Source organism: Chanodichthys erythropterus, chromosome 22 (genome assembly GCF_024489055.1).
Source record: "Chanodichthys erythropterus isolate Z2021 chromosome 22, ASM2448905v1, whole genome shotgun sequence".
Taxonomy (NCBI): Eukaryota; Metazoa; Chordata; class Actinopteri; order Cypriniformes; family Xenocyprididae; genus Chanodichthys; species Chanodichthys erythropterus.
Genome location: NC_090242.1, coordinates 24,292,363 through 24,307,365, shown reverse-complemented (window position 1 = coordinate 24,307,365; position 15,003 = coordinate 24,292,363). Strand labels below are relative to the sequence as shown.

The window sequence follows — 15,003 nt, the reverse complement described above, 5'->3', positions numbered from 1 at the left end:
ATGTTCACAGTACTGTGTAATTAGGAACCAAATAAATCATCCTAGTGTTTCAGCATTAATGGAATTTTTTGTCTTGAGTGACGTCTTTTATATTTCATCAAATGAGCCGTTTATGATATGAAACAGACTCATTGTTGAAACCAGCATTTAAATACAGCCTTTCTCACAAGTGATCCATTGAGCGGCTCATCAAAACCGGCAAATCAAACAGTGAACCTAACTGTCAAATGTTTCCTGAGTATAAACCATCTGCTTGCTGAGACTAAGCAAAGAGATTCCTACAGGAACGGATGGCTTAATTCTCCTCCTGAAAAGAGTTTGATTTACAAGAGCCCATCGAGAGATCTCCATCTCCTTACCCACAGCAGAGAAATGACAGCCTGTCTGTGGCAAGCTTTGCTTGGTGATTGAACACTTTTGAAGTAAGGTGAGATAATATCAGGAGAGGAACAACAGTATTCGTTGCTTGTTAATTTGAGTGATGGCAAGCTCTTTGTTCAGTCAAAATGGAGTGTTGTTTTGACTGATTAGGTCTATAATATTATTTACAAAGGAAAGAGGACAACTTCTGGTTACAGTTGCACCACCTTTTGGTGTTTAACCCCTTAAGCCTGAAGTGACACCACCACCCATAAAAAAAAAAAAAAAAAAAAAAAAAAAATCAATCAATCAAGTTTTTAAGCAACCACTGACAAGAATAACATAAAATTGTATAATTTTAAAGCTTAGAAACTCCAACCAAAAAAAAATAAAAAAAAAATAATAATAATAATAATAATATTGTTCAGTTATTTGCTGAAAAATAATAATAATAAAAAAAAATCATAATTTATGATTTTTTTTGTTTTTGACACATTGGAGTACATAGTACAAAAGCATCATACAGCTCAGATAATCATGTGTTATATGTCATTTGAAAGGTCTAATGGAGTATAATACAATGAGTATAATTGTTTTGGGCTTTGACTAAACTTGAGTGAGTTTTGTACGTGAAGCCCTGCAAGACCCAAATGTAAATAATAAACCAGTGCAGCATTTATGTCACGTTTTGGCTCGTAACTTCATGAAACATGCTCCGATTGTGGAAAACTGGACATGATTATTTACAGCAGACTCACGATTAAAATTTGTAGATATTGATCACGCGATTACAACACATAAAACCCCACAGGTGCACAGATGCTGATTAAAACAAAAATGTAGGGCTGACCGATATATCGCATGCGATTGTCACACGCATTTTGTCAGTAAAGCCGGTTCCCTGATTACCGCCAAATCGCCATCACCTGCTTTCAAATGGAGCGGCATTTAATAGACAGAGCCGTAGACTGTACTGACGAAATGCGCGTGACAATCACAAGCGATATATCGGTCAGCCCTACTAAAATGTAGCTTTCATGGGGCATTTTAGCTTATATCTTCATGAAACATGCATAGATTGTAGAAAGTGGATCCTCCCGATTGAAATGAGTCCACGATCAACAAAATCCCATGCGTTGGATGCGAGTTATTCCACGTGAAAGAACTATTTTAAAAATGCCCATCAGGGGGCGCCAATGGATAAACAAAATGGCCACCTTGTTTCCAAATGCTGTAACTTTGGATTTTTCTATGCGATCACCACAAAATTTAATCCAGACACAGGTCACATATAGAGGAACATCAGTTGTTCAATTGGAATTGTACTCCTACCTTATTTCCTTTCTGAGTTATTGCATGTCAAATATGAAATATATGTAAAATTTCCCTTGAGCAAACTTTTATTTTTTTTGTCTTTCTCAGCAGATTCTCAGCATGAGAATATGCAAATTTATTTATCAATTATTTACTCTTCAGAGTTCCTATTCCTGGTGACAATGCAACCATGAACAATGGCCTGAGGGAGAAATTAGTTCTCAGGGAACTATTCTAGTGTCTAGCTCCTATAACTGAGTTCCTAGAACTATTCGTTGCAAAAGCCCCTTTTAAAAGAGAGGACTTGTATACTAAATGTTGTATGTGTACCTTCTTAAGGCCCATTCACACCAAGTATAACTATAAAGATAACTATAACGATTACAATATTAGTGTCCACACCAACCCATGATAATGTTCTGTTTATTCTAAGCATGCACTGCAGTTTTGTCCTCTGCCACTTTAAATGTTCAAGCAGTGTGCATTCTGATTGGCTGCCAATGTTTTTATCATTCATCAGCTAGAAAAAAAAATGTTCTGAATGTGATTCCAACTATATAATTTCACCTGGAATTCTGCTTTTAACTCACAATTATTTTAAAAAAATACACTAAAATAGTGTGGCTGATGGCTTCAACAAAAGCATATACCATCTATTAACAATCTTGTAGCTCACAGTAGGTCTGTCAATAAATGTTTACAGGTTATCATTAAAAATCAATTCCCCTATAGGGAAAATTACTGGATTTTACTTCTCAAACCTGACTGTTGCTCTTTAGTCCCTCTAATGATGCTCAAGTACTCCTTTATTGACAACAAACTAGAAATGGTCCTTTTAAATTCATGAATTACAGTTCACAACCCATATTACTTACATAATGTCACATATTTTTGAGGTTTAAAAAAAGCAACATTAAAGTCTTTGCAAGTGTTGCCTTAAAAAAAGAGAGATCACCATGTTGTTTGATAGCCATAGATTAATTTAGGCAACAACATCAGGGTTATTTATGAATGGAAGGTAGGGTGTGGTCTTTGATTTATGCTTAATAACATATAACATAACACATAAATATATCCTACATGGTAATGTTTTAAAATATATAAAATATGATTTGATTTATTAGACACGTGTGTTGTTGTTGGGTCTGCTGTAGCCTGGCCATGCATCTCCATCTGTGTAATTAGAATAATTATGGAGTCTGGGATCCACAGTGGCATCTCAGACTGCTGCTTTTTGTTGAGTAAATTAGCCACTGTACTTACCCTCACACTGCCCATTTGTAAACTCAGGGCATGTATGTTCAGTTTGTAAATGCGACACGTATTTTTGCGCCAAGGGGTCAAGGTTTGACAGGTTAGCATGGACTAGTTAACCCCTGCTGGATAGATGCTGTAGCTACAAAAAAAGCATATTTTTCTATTGACGACCATTCAAATATAGCTATGTATACTGATTAAATACTTTTTTGATAAGTTGCTCTTACCAATGTTAATATTTTGAATTAGCTTTAGTTTTAATTTTAATGGATTAGTTCAGTTTAATATGAAAATTACCCCAAGCTTTACTCACCCTTATGCCATCCTAGGTGTATATGACTTTCTTCTTTCTGATGAACACAATCAGAGCAATATTAATTAATATCCTGATGTGTCCAAGCTTTATAATGGCAGTGAACAGATGATGAATGATCGACAAGGAAGAACATAAAATGAACATACAGCGCACAAGCGCATTCACAATTCAAGCAAGAGTTCATTCGCAGCAGCACACACTCAAAATCAATGTTACTCATGTATAGAACAGAAACAACGCAGTGTTGGCATCCATTTTCAGGCCTTTCCACTTAGGTCTCTCTAGCGCTAGAGAGTTTTTCTAATGTGTGATTGTGATGATGATGCTTGCTAGAAGGTCTTGGTATTACACCGTCTGATGGAACGCTGAATAATTCATTAGAGATCCCCCTCAGCGAAGGCTTTACTTTAGCATGAATCTATGTCATCTGTCTTCACTCAATTTTTTTCTCAAAGTACTCTTCACCTGCTCGGCCGGCAGCAGTAAAGTGACCCTCATGTATCATTAACCATCCAGCTCTGACAGGGCAGGGAGAAAAGATGCTCTAGTGAGTCCCTTACCTGTCAGGTCTGTCTGCAGAGAGCGGCAGATCTGTTATGCTGTTCCGAGACCAGTTGTACCCGGTCACATATTTCCCATGAGATTATGATTGGCAGGAAATTGCATTTGAAAGTGAGTAAAGGTTTTTCCTTTCTTGCTGACTTGTAGTGAATACATTTCTTTGTACAACCCAAATTCCGGAAATGTTGGGGGCATGTTTGCCATGGTGTAGCATCTCCTCTTCTTTTCAAAACAGTTTGAAGATGTCTGGGCATCGAGGTTATGACTTTCTGGAGTTTTGGTGTTGGAATTTGGTCCCATTCTTGCCTGATATAGGTTTCTAGCTGCTGAAGAGTTTGTGGTCGTCTTTCGTTGAATGATGCGCCAAATGTTCATTATAGGTGAAAGATCTGAACTGCAGGCAGGCCAACTCAGCACCCGGACTCTTCTACATGGGTTTGCATTGTCCTGCTGAAATACACAAGGCCTTCCCTGAAATAAACGTCATCTGGAGGGGAGCATATGTTGCTCCAAAACCTTTATATACCTTTCAGGATTCATAGTGCCTTCCAAAACATGCAAGCTGCCCATACCATATGCACTTATGCACCCCCATACCATCAGAGATGCTGGCTTTTGAACTGAACACTGTTAACATGCTGGAAGGTCTCCCTCCTCTTTAGCCTGGAGGACATGGCATCCATGATTTTCAACAAGAATGTCAAATTTAGTTGGCATCTGCAGATGGCACGGCGGATTGTGTTTACCGACAGTGGTTTCTGGAAGTATTCCTGGGCCCATTTAGTAATTTCATTGACACAATCATGCCAGTGAGTGATGCAGTGTCATCTGAGGGCCCGAAGACCACGGGCATCCAATAAAGGTCTATGGCCTTGTCCCTTTCTCTGAATGTTTTGATGATGTTATGCACCGTAGATGATTAGATCTGCAAAGCCTTTGTAATTTGACATTGAGGAACATTGTTTTTAAAGTATTCCACAATCTTTTTACGCACTCTTTCAGAGATTGGAGAGCCTCTGCCCATCTTTACTTCTGAGATACTCTGCCTCTCTAAGAGATGCCTTTTATAGCTAATCATGTTACAGACCTGATATCAGTTAACTTAATTAGTTGCTAGATGTTCTCCCAGCTGAAAATGTTGCTTTTTCATCATTTGCTGCCCCCGTGCCAACTTTTTTGAGACCTGTAGCAGGCATCAAATTTGAAATGAGCTCATTTAGTGGATAAAAGTGTAAAATTTCTCTGTTTAAACATTTGTTATGTTATATATGTTCTATTGTGAATAAAATATTGGCTGTGTTGTGATTTGAAAGTCTTTTAGATTTCATTTTATTCAAATTTAAAAAAACTTCCCAACATTTCTGGAATTCGGGTTGTAAGTACATTTGACTATTTTATTCATTTTAAAAGTAAATGTTATTGAACTTTTTTTTTTTTTTTTTCGCTAAAATTTTCAAGTATGGCTTACTGATTGCTGAAGTTCTTTAGAATAATTATTTTTATATATAATCATTTTAATAATAACAATAATCTTTTTTTAAAGGATGTCAGATTTTTCCACCATGGGATGACTTACCCCAAGCTTTACTCACCCTCAAGCCATCCTAGGTGTATATGACTTTCTTCTTTCTGATGAACACAATCTGAGTTATATTAATAAATATCCTGACACATCCAAGCTTTATAATGGCAGTGAACAGGACCAACGAGTATGAAGCTCAAGAAAGTACATCCATCCATCATAAACGTACTCCACGTGGCTCCAGAGGGTTGATAAAGGCCTTCTGAACCAAAGCGATGCGTTTGTGTAAGAAAAATATCCATATTTAACAAGTTATAAAATAAAATAACTAGTTTCCACCAGACCGCCTTCTGTATTCAACTTACAAAAAAGCATAACTGACATTTCATTTTAACTATTTGAACTAATCCTTGAGGACTCACTATGTATGCCAATGGTAATGCTTAATTCTGAAATCTGTTATTTGATATTATTGCCATGAACTATATTACATTTGTTATTAACATTAATTGACATTAAACTGCATAAAAAAATTGCTTAACCATTAAAAAGGTTGCATTACTGCTTACAGTTGTTTCAGAGTTGGAGGAACTTACAAAGACAAACATTATTTTCTTTTGAATAACATGTACTGCTGAATCATGCATATGGTAGTATCAGCATCCCGCCCCTTACCTGCCCCTCTGCCACCAAACACACACACTTGTACAGAGTAAATCCATTATTCAGCTGTGTCTGCTCACTCTCTGAGAGCATGTGCACAATTCAGTGCCAAAACAAGCAGAAACACTCTCCTCTCCTCTCTTGTAAGCCCGGCCTTGTCTTGAAAAAATAATTTGTGAAACCGAGCCAGCAAGGTAACCATCACAGCTTGAAAGAGCTTCGGAATTCATTAATGTTTGATGACTTGCATGTTTTATATGCACTATCATTTCAGAATAAAGACAAGACACAGAGCAGGCTGGCCTGCTATTTTACTAAAAACAAGAGCCCAGTTAAAACATCATACAAGAAAGAATTTTACTTTGTAAAAATGTGGGGAAGATTCAAAGTGTTGCACAGAAGGCTTGCTCATAAATATTAGTTTATGCACAAATATTTTAAAATGACAAAAAAATAAATGTATATATAAATAAACACTTTGTGTTGCATTGCATTGATCTGTAACAGTGGATTTGCCCATGCAATTGAAATCTTAAAAAGATTCTATTGGAATTAATGGTGTAATGACAAGTGGGCATCCCATATCAAAAAGGAAACACATTTCAACTGTGGTAGACCATTCCACTCCTGAAAATGCATGCCTTTTGACCTTTTGACCCTCAGAAGCATTGGGATGTATCCCAGTAGCAACATTTTGGAATTTTTTGGGATGATGGTTAAATGTATGGATCAGCAATTAAAAATTAATTGTTGGTCCTGTGGTTACATTTTCACTTTCAGTATAAGAGGTTCCAGTGGAAAGTTAACTGATTTATTTATTTATAAATAGTATAAAATAATAAACATATACCAACAATTGTAGATGCTTCCTCTATTAGATTCATCCCTGCTCTAAGTTATTTCATAAAGTGGTGGGGACAAAACTGGCCATGGCTAAAATCGATGGGTGTAAATTATGCTTTTGAATCCTATTTTCTAAAATGTTTAATGAAAAATGCCAAACCCTACTTGGTGCACACCTCAGCCCATCTATCCCAAAATAATCCGGAGCATAGTAGATAAATGCAAGAACTGCTCTGCCATTGGTAAAATGGAAATAACGCTTGTGTGGGCACAGAAAGAGAGATGCACATTGATCTTTAAGTCTCTGTTGGAGTGGCCTGGTTTGTTTGATCTTTCCTACTCAGCCTCTGCCTTTATGTCTCTGGTTTACAGCAATTTCATTGCAAAGCATTTTTATTTGTACTGTGTACGAGACAATTTAATTCCTAAAATTGTTTTATTCTTTGAGTTATGTAATCTTGTAAGAGTGGTCCCTCTCATGATACATGTTTTGAATGTAAAGAAACATAATTATGGGTATGCCAGCAGGAAAAAATAGATCTCATGGGATGCTGAGCAGGATTCCCCCAACACATAATTTCTACTGATGTATGTGTTCATATAAGAAAAATAAGTGAAATCTGTCACAGAGATAAGAAATGAGAAGTTGCGTAGAACACACTTCGGGATTATCAAGATGCTACTTTTGACTTGAAGCAAACAGACTTTAATAAAACCCCACATGAACTGTTTAATAAGCAAAAAAGGGATTTGATATTGACTAATGAGAGAATGTGATAAACAATTTACACTGGTAAATTTCAGTGAGATGTACTAATGTGTTACAATATTGTAATGCTTTTAGTTACTTTTACAATACTTTTTCTCACCTGGGCTGGGCTTGCTTGCTTGTTTTATTTATTTAAAAAAAAAAAGTTCTGCTTTTAAACAAAACCTCATGCTGAAGGAAAAGCAAATTCATGCCTGTACAGTAGAGTTGGGGTACTCTGACTCGAGTCTTGACTTGTCACAGTCTCAGATACATTTTTACTTGGACTTGACTCGGGCCTTTGGGACTTGAAAAATGTTCCCGAGTCTGTGAAATATGCTCAGGACAGTTGACAGTATTGTCACTGGCCAGATCGGGTCAGTACTGAATTATCTCGGTAGTCAAAAATTTGCATGTGTTTTTAAAACTTGCCTGTTCAGACAATCAATTCAATACTTCCAAGCTGTCTAAGACGAGTTTTTGTGTGCACACACTCACGCTCACAGAAAGCACATATCAGTCAGTGCGCAAATGTTGTATTAAGTTTTCTTTCATGCCTTATTGTGCTTCTACACTCATAAATACACACCAAGTCCAACACACCACAATGCCTGTCTCAGTAAGTATTCACATAAATCCACTCAGTTGTCTTAAGTGAACATAAACAGTTGGGAGAAAATGAGAGGTGTCAGTATATTGGATCCGTGCATTAGATCTTAAAATGACAGCAGCATCATAAACCTGCTGCTCTCTGTGTCATTAATGATGATCAAACAACAAAAGAAAAAGAGAGAATGATTCACTGCTCTTGACTGAGTACCTTTAATAATAATCATTAATATTTAATGCATATAGTGAAGATTATGCAGTTTAATTTTTTACATGTATTACTTTATTAAATTACTGCATTAGGCTATTTATGTAGAATAGATCTAGACCTACATAAAAAAAATTGATTTGTGTTTTTGATCAATAGTTTTTCTTTGTCCTTTTTCTTGTAATAGACTATTTATGTAATTACACTGTTTAACTTAAACAGTAAGCTTGAGAACTTTTTATTTACATGAATTAGGCTAGTATTAGTTTTTGCTGTTGTAATGAAATTATTTTTTTAAAACATGGTGGCAACTTCGATAATCAAAGGAAATGAATGTTTCATCTTTGAAGTAGTATGTTACATGGGTCAAAATTCAAAAACAACAAAATCCATAGTGTTTTATTTAGTAATAATTACTATAGCTTTTTAATATGGTAACAATCTAAGTACAGTAATTACTGTATATTCAGGTATGGCTCATGTGTATATAGGCAGGCAGGGCAAAGCCCAACCAAAATATACATAAACTTAGATCCATACATTAAACATAAAATAACGTAATTAGTTAATTATAAATGCATTCAAAAATGAAACACTTTTGAGTTGGCCCTGAGTTGTGGAAATTTGCAGGACCTTTATGCACAGTGCATGCCATTATAAAGACTGTAGGTCTGTCCCCTCCCATGTCCCCTTACCACTACATCTTCGACTCTTCAGGTCCCAATAGGCTGTTCCCATTCAACAAGCTACCCCGATTACCACCCCCTTCCTTGAATTCATTTATTTATATCGATGAATAAGTCAAAGCCCTATAACGTATTTTACATTCGATAAGCTGTTTTACTCAGGAATTTGTCACAATTATGAAATCAAATCGGACATAACTTCCATTACATGACTTTAAGTTTGCTGAGCAGGAAATTACTCATGAGATGATGTGAAATCAAAAATCAATATGGCAAGATGCAACAGAGGTTTGCTTTTGTTACATTTAAAACTGACTTAATTGTATTGTTTAGTTGGACTCTGACTCTGACCTTTTGGACTCAGACTTAAATCAGACTTGGCCTCTTTTGGACTCGGACTTGACTCGGACTCAACTGGTTAAAAACTCGAAGTACTCAACTAAGACTCGACTAAGGTGGACTTGAACCCAACACTACTGTACAGTAGAGGGCGCAGCTCAAACAAACCTTTCAGCTGTTCTGCCATTCTGGATTGCAGAAGAATAGGATACAGTAGAAGAAAGTACAACAGTCTACTTCAACAATAAAAACAAAAAAATTAAACATAAATGTGATGTTTATTTAAAAAGTCATTTTTGCTTATTGGTATGGTTGAATTGGATCATCGAAGGTCAGCAGCAAAGGCATATTAAAGTGAGATTAAATACATAAATTACAATTGTATTATTTAACATATTTAATTATTGTAGGTTTGCGTAATATTCTGATAGTTTAGAACCACAATAACTATCATACAGTGCACAGCATAATTGACTACACCCCCTCTGAAACTTCTGAAAGTCAGAAATTACTCAATTACTTAGAAGACATGTTAGGGTTCTTTGGAGATATAATGTTCCAGCAAGTCTGCTTAATCAATTACCAAAGAAGTATGTCAAAATTATTCAGGAAAATAAAATTTTCTTATCAAGGTGATAAAATGTTGTGTAGCAAAAATGAGTATACCCTCCTAAAAATTACTAAATAAAATGAAATAAAAAATATCTGGTGTAAGTTTAAGGCAATGTTTGATCAACAGGTAAGTATGTTGAACCAAAACATTTAAAGAGAAGTAATTTCTTGACAATTAAAAGTGTTATATAGTACACAGAATTAGGGCTGGACGATTAATCAAAAATGAATCGAAACCGAAATTCAGAACCTCTAACCGACATAAATTTCCCATGTCGGTTATTTCGTTTTTTTAATCCTGTTAATACGTCTCACTTAAAAACATAATATTTAAAGTACAAACCTTGTAAATGAACTATGTGGGCAAAAACAAAAAACAAAATAATTGTTCATTAATCGTAATCGAGGTAAAATGTTCAATTAATCGAGGTTTTGATTTTAGGTCATAACCCTACACTGAATCTGACTTAATGCTGACCAACAGTGGAAGCACTTTGGAGATAACTGTCAGGAGACTGATTTCTTAGCACAAAAGAGGACAGTGGTACAAGAGGAGTAACAAATCATTGTTTTAAGTGTGAAAATATAGCAAAAGTAACAGAAATTCAAAAACAATGGACTTGTGACAAGTCCCCTGAAATAATCAGGCCTTCATTTTAAGCTTTCATTTAGTGATGAGGGATTTTTTTTGCTAGACAAAGAGCAGGAGAAATACCAAGCGAGTGTCTCAGAGCCAGCAAAAGCTATGAAAAGAGTGACTGTTTATCCCACAGAGTAAGATGCAGCCTGCAGAAATGACATGCATGGTTGTTGTTCTCACTGAAACTACCTACTGTAGCCAAAGCACAATAAAGTCAGTTAGCCATTTCCAAAGCCCATATTTACAAAATATAGATTCAGGGAATCAATACTCTGGTCTCATGAGAGCAAATCAATCATTTTGGATCTAACAGCATCCAAAATGTTATGGTGTTGCTAGAGGAGGAGTACAGTGAGAAGTGCCTGGTTCCCACAGTAAAGTTCAGTGGTAGTAAAGCTCTTATATAGGGATGTATGAGTGCTCAAGGTGTGAGGGAGTTGTGCTTTATCAATGCTGTCATGAATCCCCACACCACTGTGTAATTTAATATAAAACCTGAAACAGAAGATGTTACCCTTTCCTCATTCCCTGCATTGTTGGGCATTTTTTCAACATGACAATGAGGATATGCATTCTCCCAAGGTGAAAAACCTTCAGTGGACATTTATTGCTCTCAATTTTAACACCCTTGAGCACCTGTGGGGGATTCTGTAGAGACGAGTTGAGCAACACTCCCCATTAAAGATCAGGGCATTAAGGAGCTCATCATCCAGGAGTTAAACAGGACAGATATGACAATTTGTCATGAACTTGTACAGTCCGTGCCAACAAGGGTCAGAACAGTATATTCAAAATTATGGAGGGCATACTAAGTACTAGAATATTATACATTTGTTGAGTTAAATCTAGGGTGTACTCATTTCTTATTTACTTATTTTATGGCTATTAATGAAATATTTCTCAGTTTTTATTATGTTTAATACATTTTAGATCCATCTTTCCATGAATTGTATTAGTGATCATAAAGAAAATACATCTTTTGTATTTGTTCAGAGGGGGTGTACTCATTTATGCTGTGCACTGTATCTACACCATTTACACAACACCTCTGCACTTACTCTCGATTTCTCTCAACATGGGCACAGGAGTGGCGTCAGTCAGCAAATGGGAAAATAAAGTAACTTGCGTTACTTATTTGAAGAAGTATCTCAGATATTTTATTGTAAATTTTCAAAGTAATGCATTACTTTTCTTGATACTAAAAAGTAATCTGATTACATAACTCATATTACTTGTAATGCTAATGCATTACCCCTAACACTGGTCAGAGAGATTGTTTTCTTGATGTTAATAAGATTGTGTCTCAGACTCAGTAGGTGATGCTATGACCTCTCTCCATAGGTGAGTGATGGCAGCTTGACACTTGTTTCCATCAGCCGTGAGGACAGGGGAGCGTACACATGCCGAGCGTACAGCGAGCAGGGAGAGGCCATCCATACCACACGCTTACTCGTCCAAGGTAGCACCCTATATCTTGTCTCCATGTCTTTATTGTTTGCTATTATTTGAATGACATAATGACATATCATGTTGTCAGAGTGCTGTGCTGTGTGTGTGTACAAACCTGTGTGTTTGTGTCTGTGTATGTGCGTATAGTCATGCTTGCAAAGCTGCATGCTGCATGGCACCCATGCTGCAGAGCTACAGAGATAATTGGACTCCATATGTTAGCTGTCTGATACAGTATAAAGCAGTAATGGTTTCACTGTCAGAGAGATTTTTCACCATAGTGCCACCAAAGAAGCTTTTTCCTGTTGGGATCGCTGTTCCGTGTACTGCTTTTAGCATCCATTGTTAGCATGTAACCCAATAATACAATGGATTGATTACTTTTATTATCTACTTGTCAACATTTTTATATGTTAATGAAAAAAAACAAAAAAAAAAACAAAAAAAACAAAAACAAAGCTTTGATCCGTGGCCTTGGCTAAGCATAATCATGAATATACTTTCTTGGGAAAGATTTTTAGGGCTATCAAAAGATTAAAATTGTATTTCGGTGGCAGATATCCTCTATATTCACCTTATTTTGCACTTCTAGATAACAATAACTCTTTCCTTTTTCCTTCCCATCAAATGCCAATCAAACCAGTTTTAAACTAAATGCAGTTATAAAACTACATTCCATTTTTCTGCTTTGTTTTAATCTTCTTCTTTTTTCACCCACTGTATTGAAGGTTTTTGGTTTAAAGTGAATAATTGTAATAATGGCTATTTAAAATTGTTAATTATAATGCTAAATGATATTCAGTATAATAGGAACACTGTCAACACTGATTTTGTGTTGATACTTTAGTATAGAAGCCCATTTCCACCATGATTATGAGAAACTTTCTTTTTATTATGGCATGTTAATTCATAAATATGAGAAAATATTATTACGAGATTGTAAGTCAATTATTAGACTTCTTCTAAATTTTACAACATATTAAGTACATACTATCTCATTATTATTATATACTAAGCGTTACACATGAGAAAGTTTATTATTAGTAGATTAAGTTAATCAAGAGAAAGTCTGAGGTACTATGAGATGCTAAGCATTATTCATGAGAAATTTTTCCATTACGAGATATTAGATCAGTTATTAGATTTTTTTCTCTTATGAGAGCGAAACCTTATGAGGTTTTCATTATGAGAAACTAACAATTAATGAAGAAAAAGTTTATCATTGTTATGAAATACTAAGTATTAATTATGAAAAAGCTTCCCATTAATTACGAAACATTGAGTCAGTTATTTTGAGATACTAAGCATTAATCATGAGGTTTTCAATATGAGATACTAAAAATAAATCAAGAGAAAGTTTATCATTGTTATGAAATACTTAGCAATAATCTTAGCAATAATAAAGTTTCTCATTATTATGGGATATGCATTAATTATTAGAAAGTTTCCCATTATTACGTGATATTAAGTCAGTTATTTGATTTTTTTCAAATTTTTATGGCAAAGTACATATTAAGAAAGTTTCTCATTGTTATGAGATCATAAGCATTAATTATGAGAAAGTTTCCATTATTAAGAGATATTAAGTCATTTATTAGATTTTTTGTTCTAAATTTTACGAAATAAAGTACATATTAAGAAATGTTTTCATCATTATGAGATACTAAGCATTACTTTTAAAAAAGTTTCCCATTACAAGATGAGTCAATTATTAGATTTTTTTTTTTTTACCTCAATTTTACAACATAAAGTACATTTTAAGAAAGTTTCTCATTATTATGAGATACTAAGCATGAATTATGAGAAAGTTTCTCATTATTGTAATGTGTATGGTCTGTTTTCATTGTTTTTATTTTGACCCATTTTCCCAGTGTGTCAGATTCATCATTACGTTCACTTGTTTGGTTAATTATCTCATTATAGTTCTCCTTGTTATTTAAGCCCTGAGTACTCTTTAGTACTTTATCCGTTCTCATTTGTGTAAGGTTTGTTGTTTCTCTGTTATTCTGAGCATTTTGTATTTAAAGACTGTTAATCTGATTCTCCTTCGTTTGTGCGCTTTATATACACAACCATCATGTAACAACTAAAAGATACTAACAATTAATCAAGAAAGAGTTTCTCATTGTTATGAGTTACTAAGCATTAATAAGAAAGTTTCTCATTATAAATATTATCTATTATTATGAAATGCCTAATCTTTACTATGAGAAATATTTTCAATTTAATGAGATGCTAAGTTGTTGTTATTATTATGAGAAAGTTTCTCATTATTATTGCTTACAGATTCATCATTATATTTTCAACTGAGGCAGAAATGGACTTCCATACTTAAGCCCTATTGATTAAATAGTTTAAAAAATAATAATAATAAAAGGCTGTTAATATTAAGTACATTCTTCTGCACATTTTTGCTATCAACATAAAAACTTTGGTCACTTTACATGGTGATCAATGGTCTGTTCATCTGTAGTAGGTAGTGCTTTACCAGCTCAAGCGTGGACTGGACCAAACATGAATTTGTCATGAATTTCTGTACTGGACTAGTTTATCACATTGTTTTAAGATTGAATGTCAAGGGTAAAATAATAAAAATGTATATATAAAAGGCATTTGAAGAGTATCAAAAATACTAAATGCAAAAATTTAAAAAAGTTCCTGGATCAACATTTTTTTTTTATCCTGGAACAACTTTCCAATCAACCAATCAGATTTGAGGGACAAGTTTACAGTTTATACCAAGTTTAGGAGTAAAACCAGGGTTAGGTACTTCTACATCAGTGTTATTCACCTATCATTTCCCTCTGGTTTTAGAGTGGAGCCTGTAGTGCGATTATGTTTAACTATTCACTGATGTCATATGCAAATATATTTAA

At 34.7% G+C, this 15,003-nt stretch overlaps 1 protein-coding gene across 2 annotated transcripts in view; it reads left to right on the top strand.

The window, feature by feature from the left end:
* Positions 1-15,003, top strand: part of igsf9bb (immunoglobulin superfamily, member 9Bb) — a 145,117-nt gene that overhangs the window by 63,440 nt on the left and 66,674 nt on the right. For both annotated transcript variants that reach the window (XM_067376561.1, XM_067376560.1), the window contains exon 5: positions 12,020-12,137. In XM_067376561.1, coding sequence (XP_067232662.1) covers positions 12,020-12,137 — 118 coding nt within the window. The remainder of the gene's footprint in view (positions 1-12,019; positions 12,138-15,003) is intronic.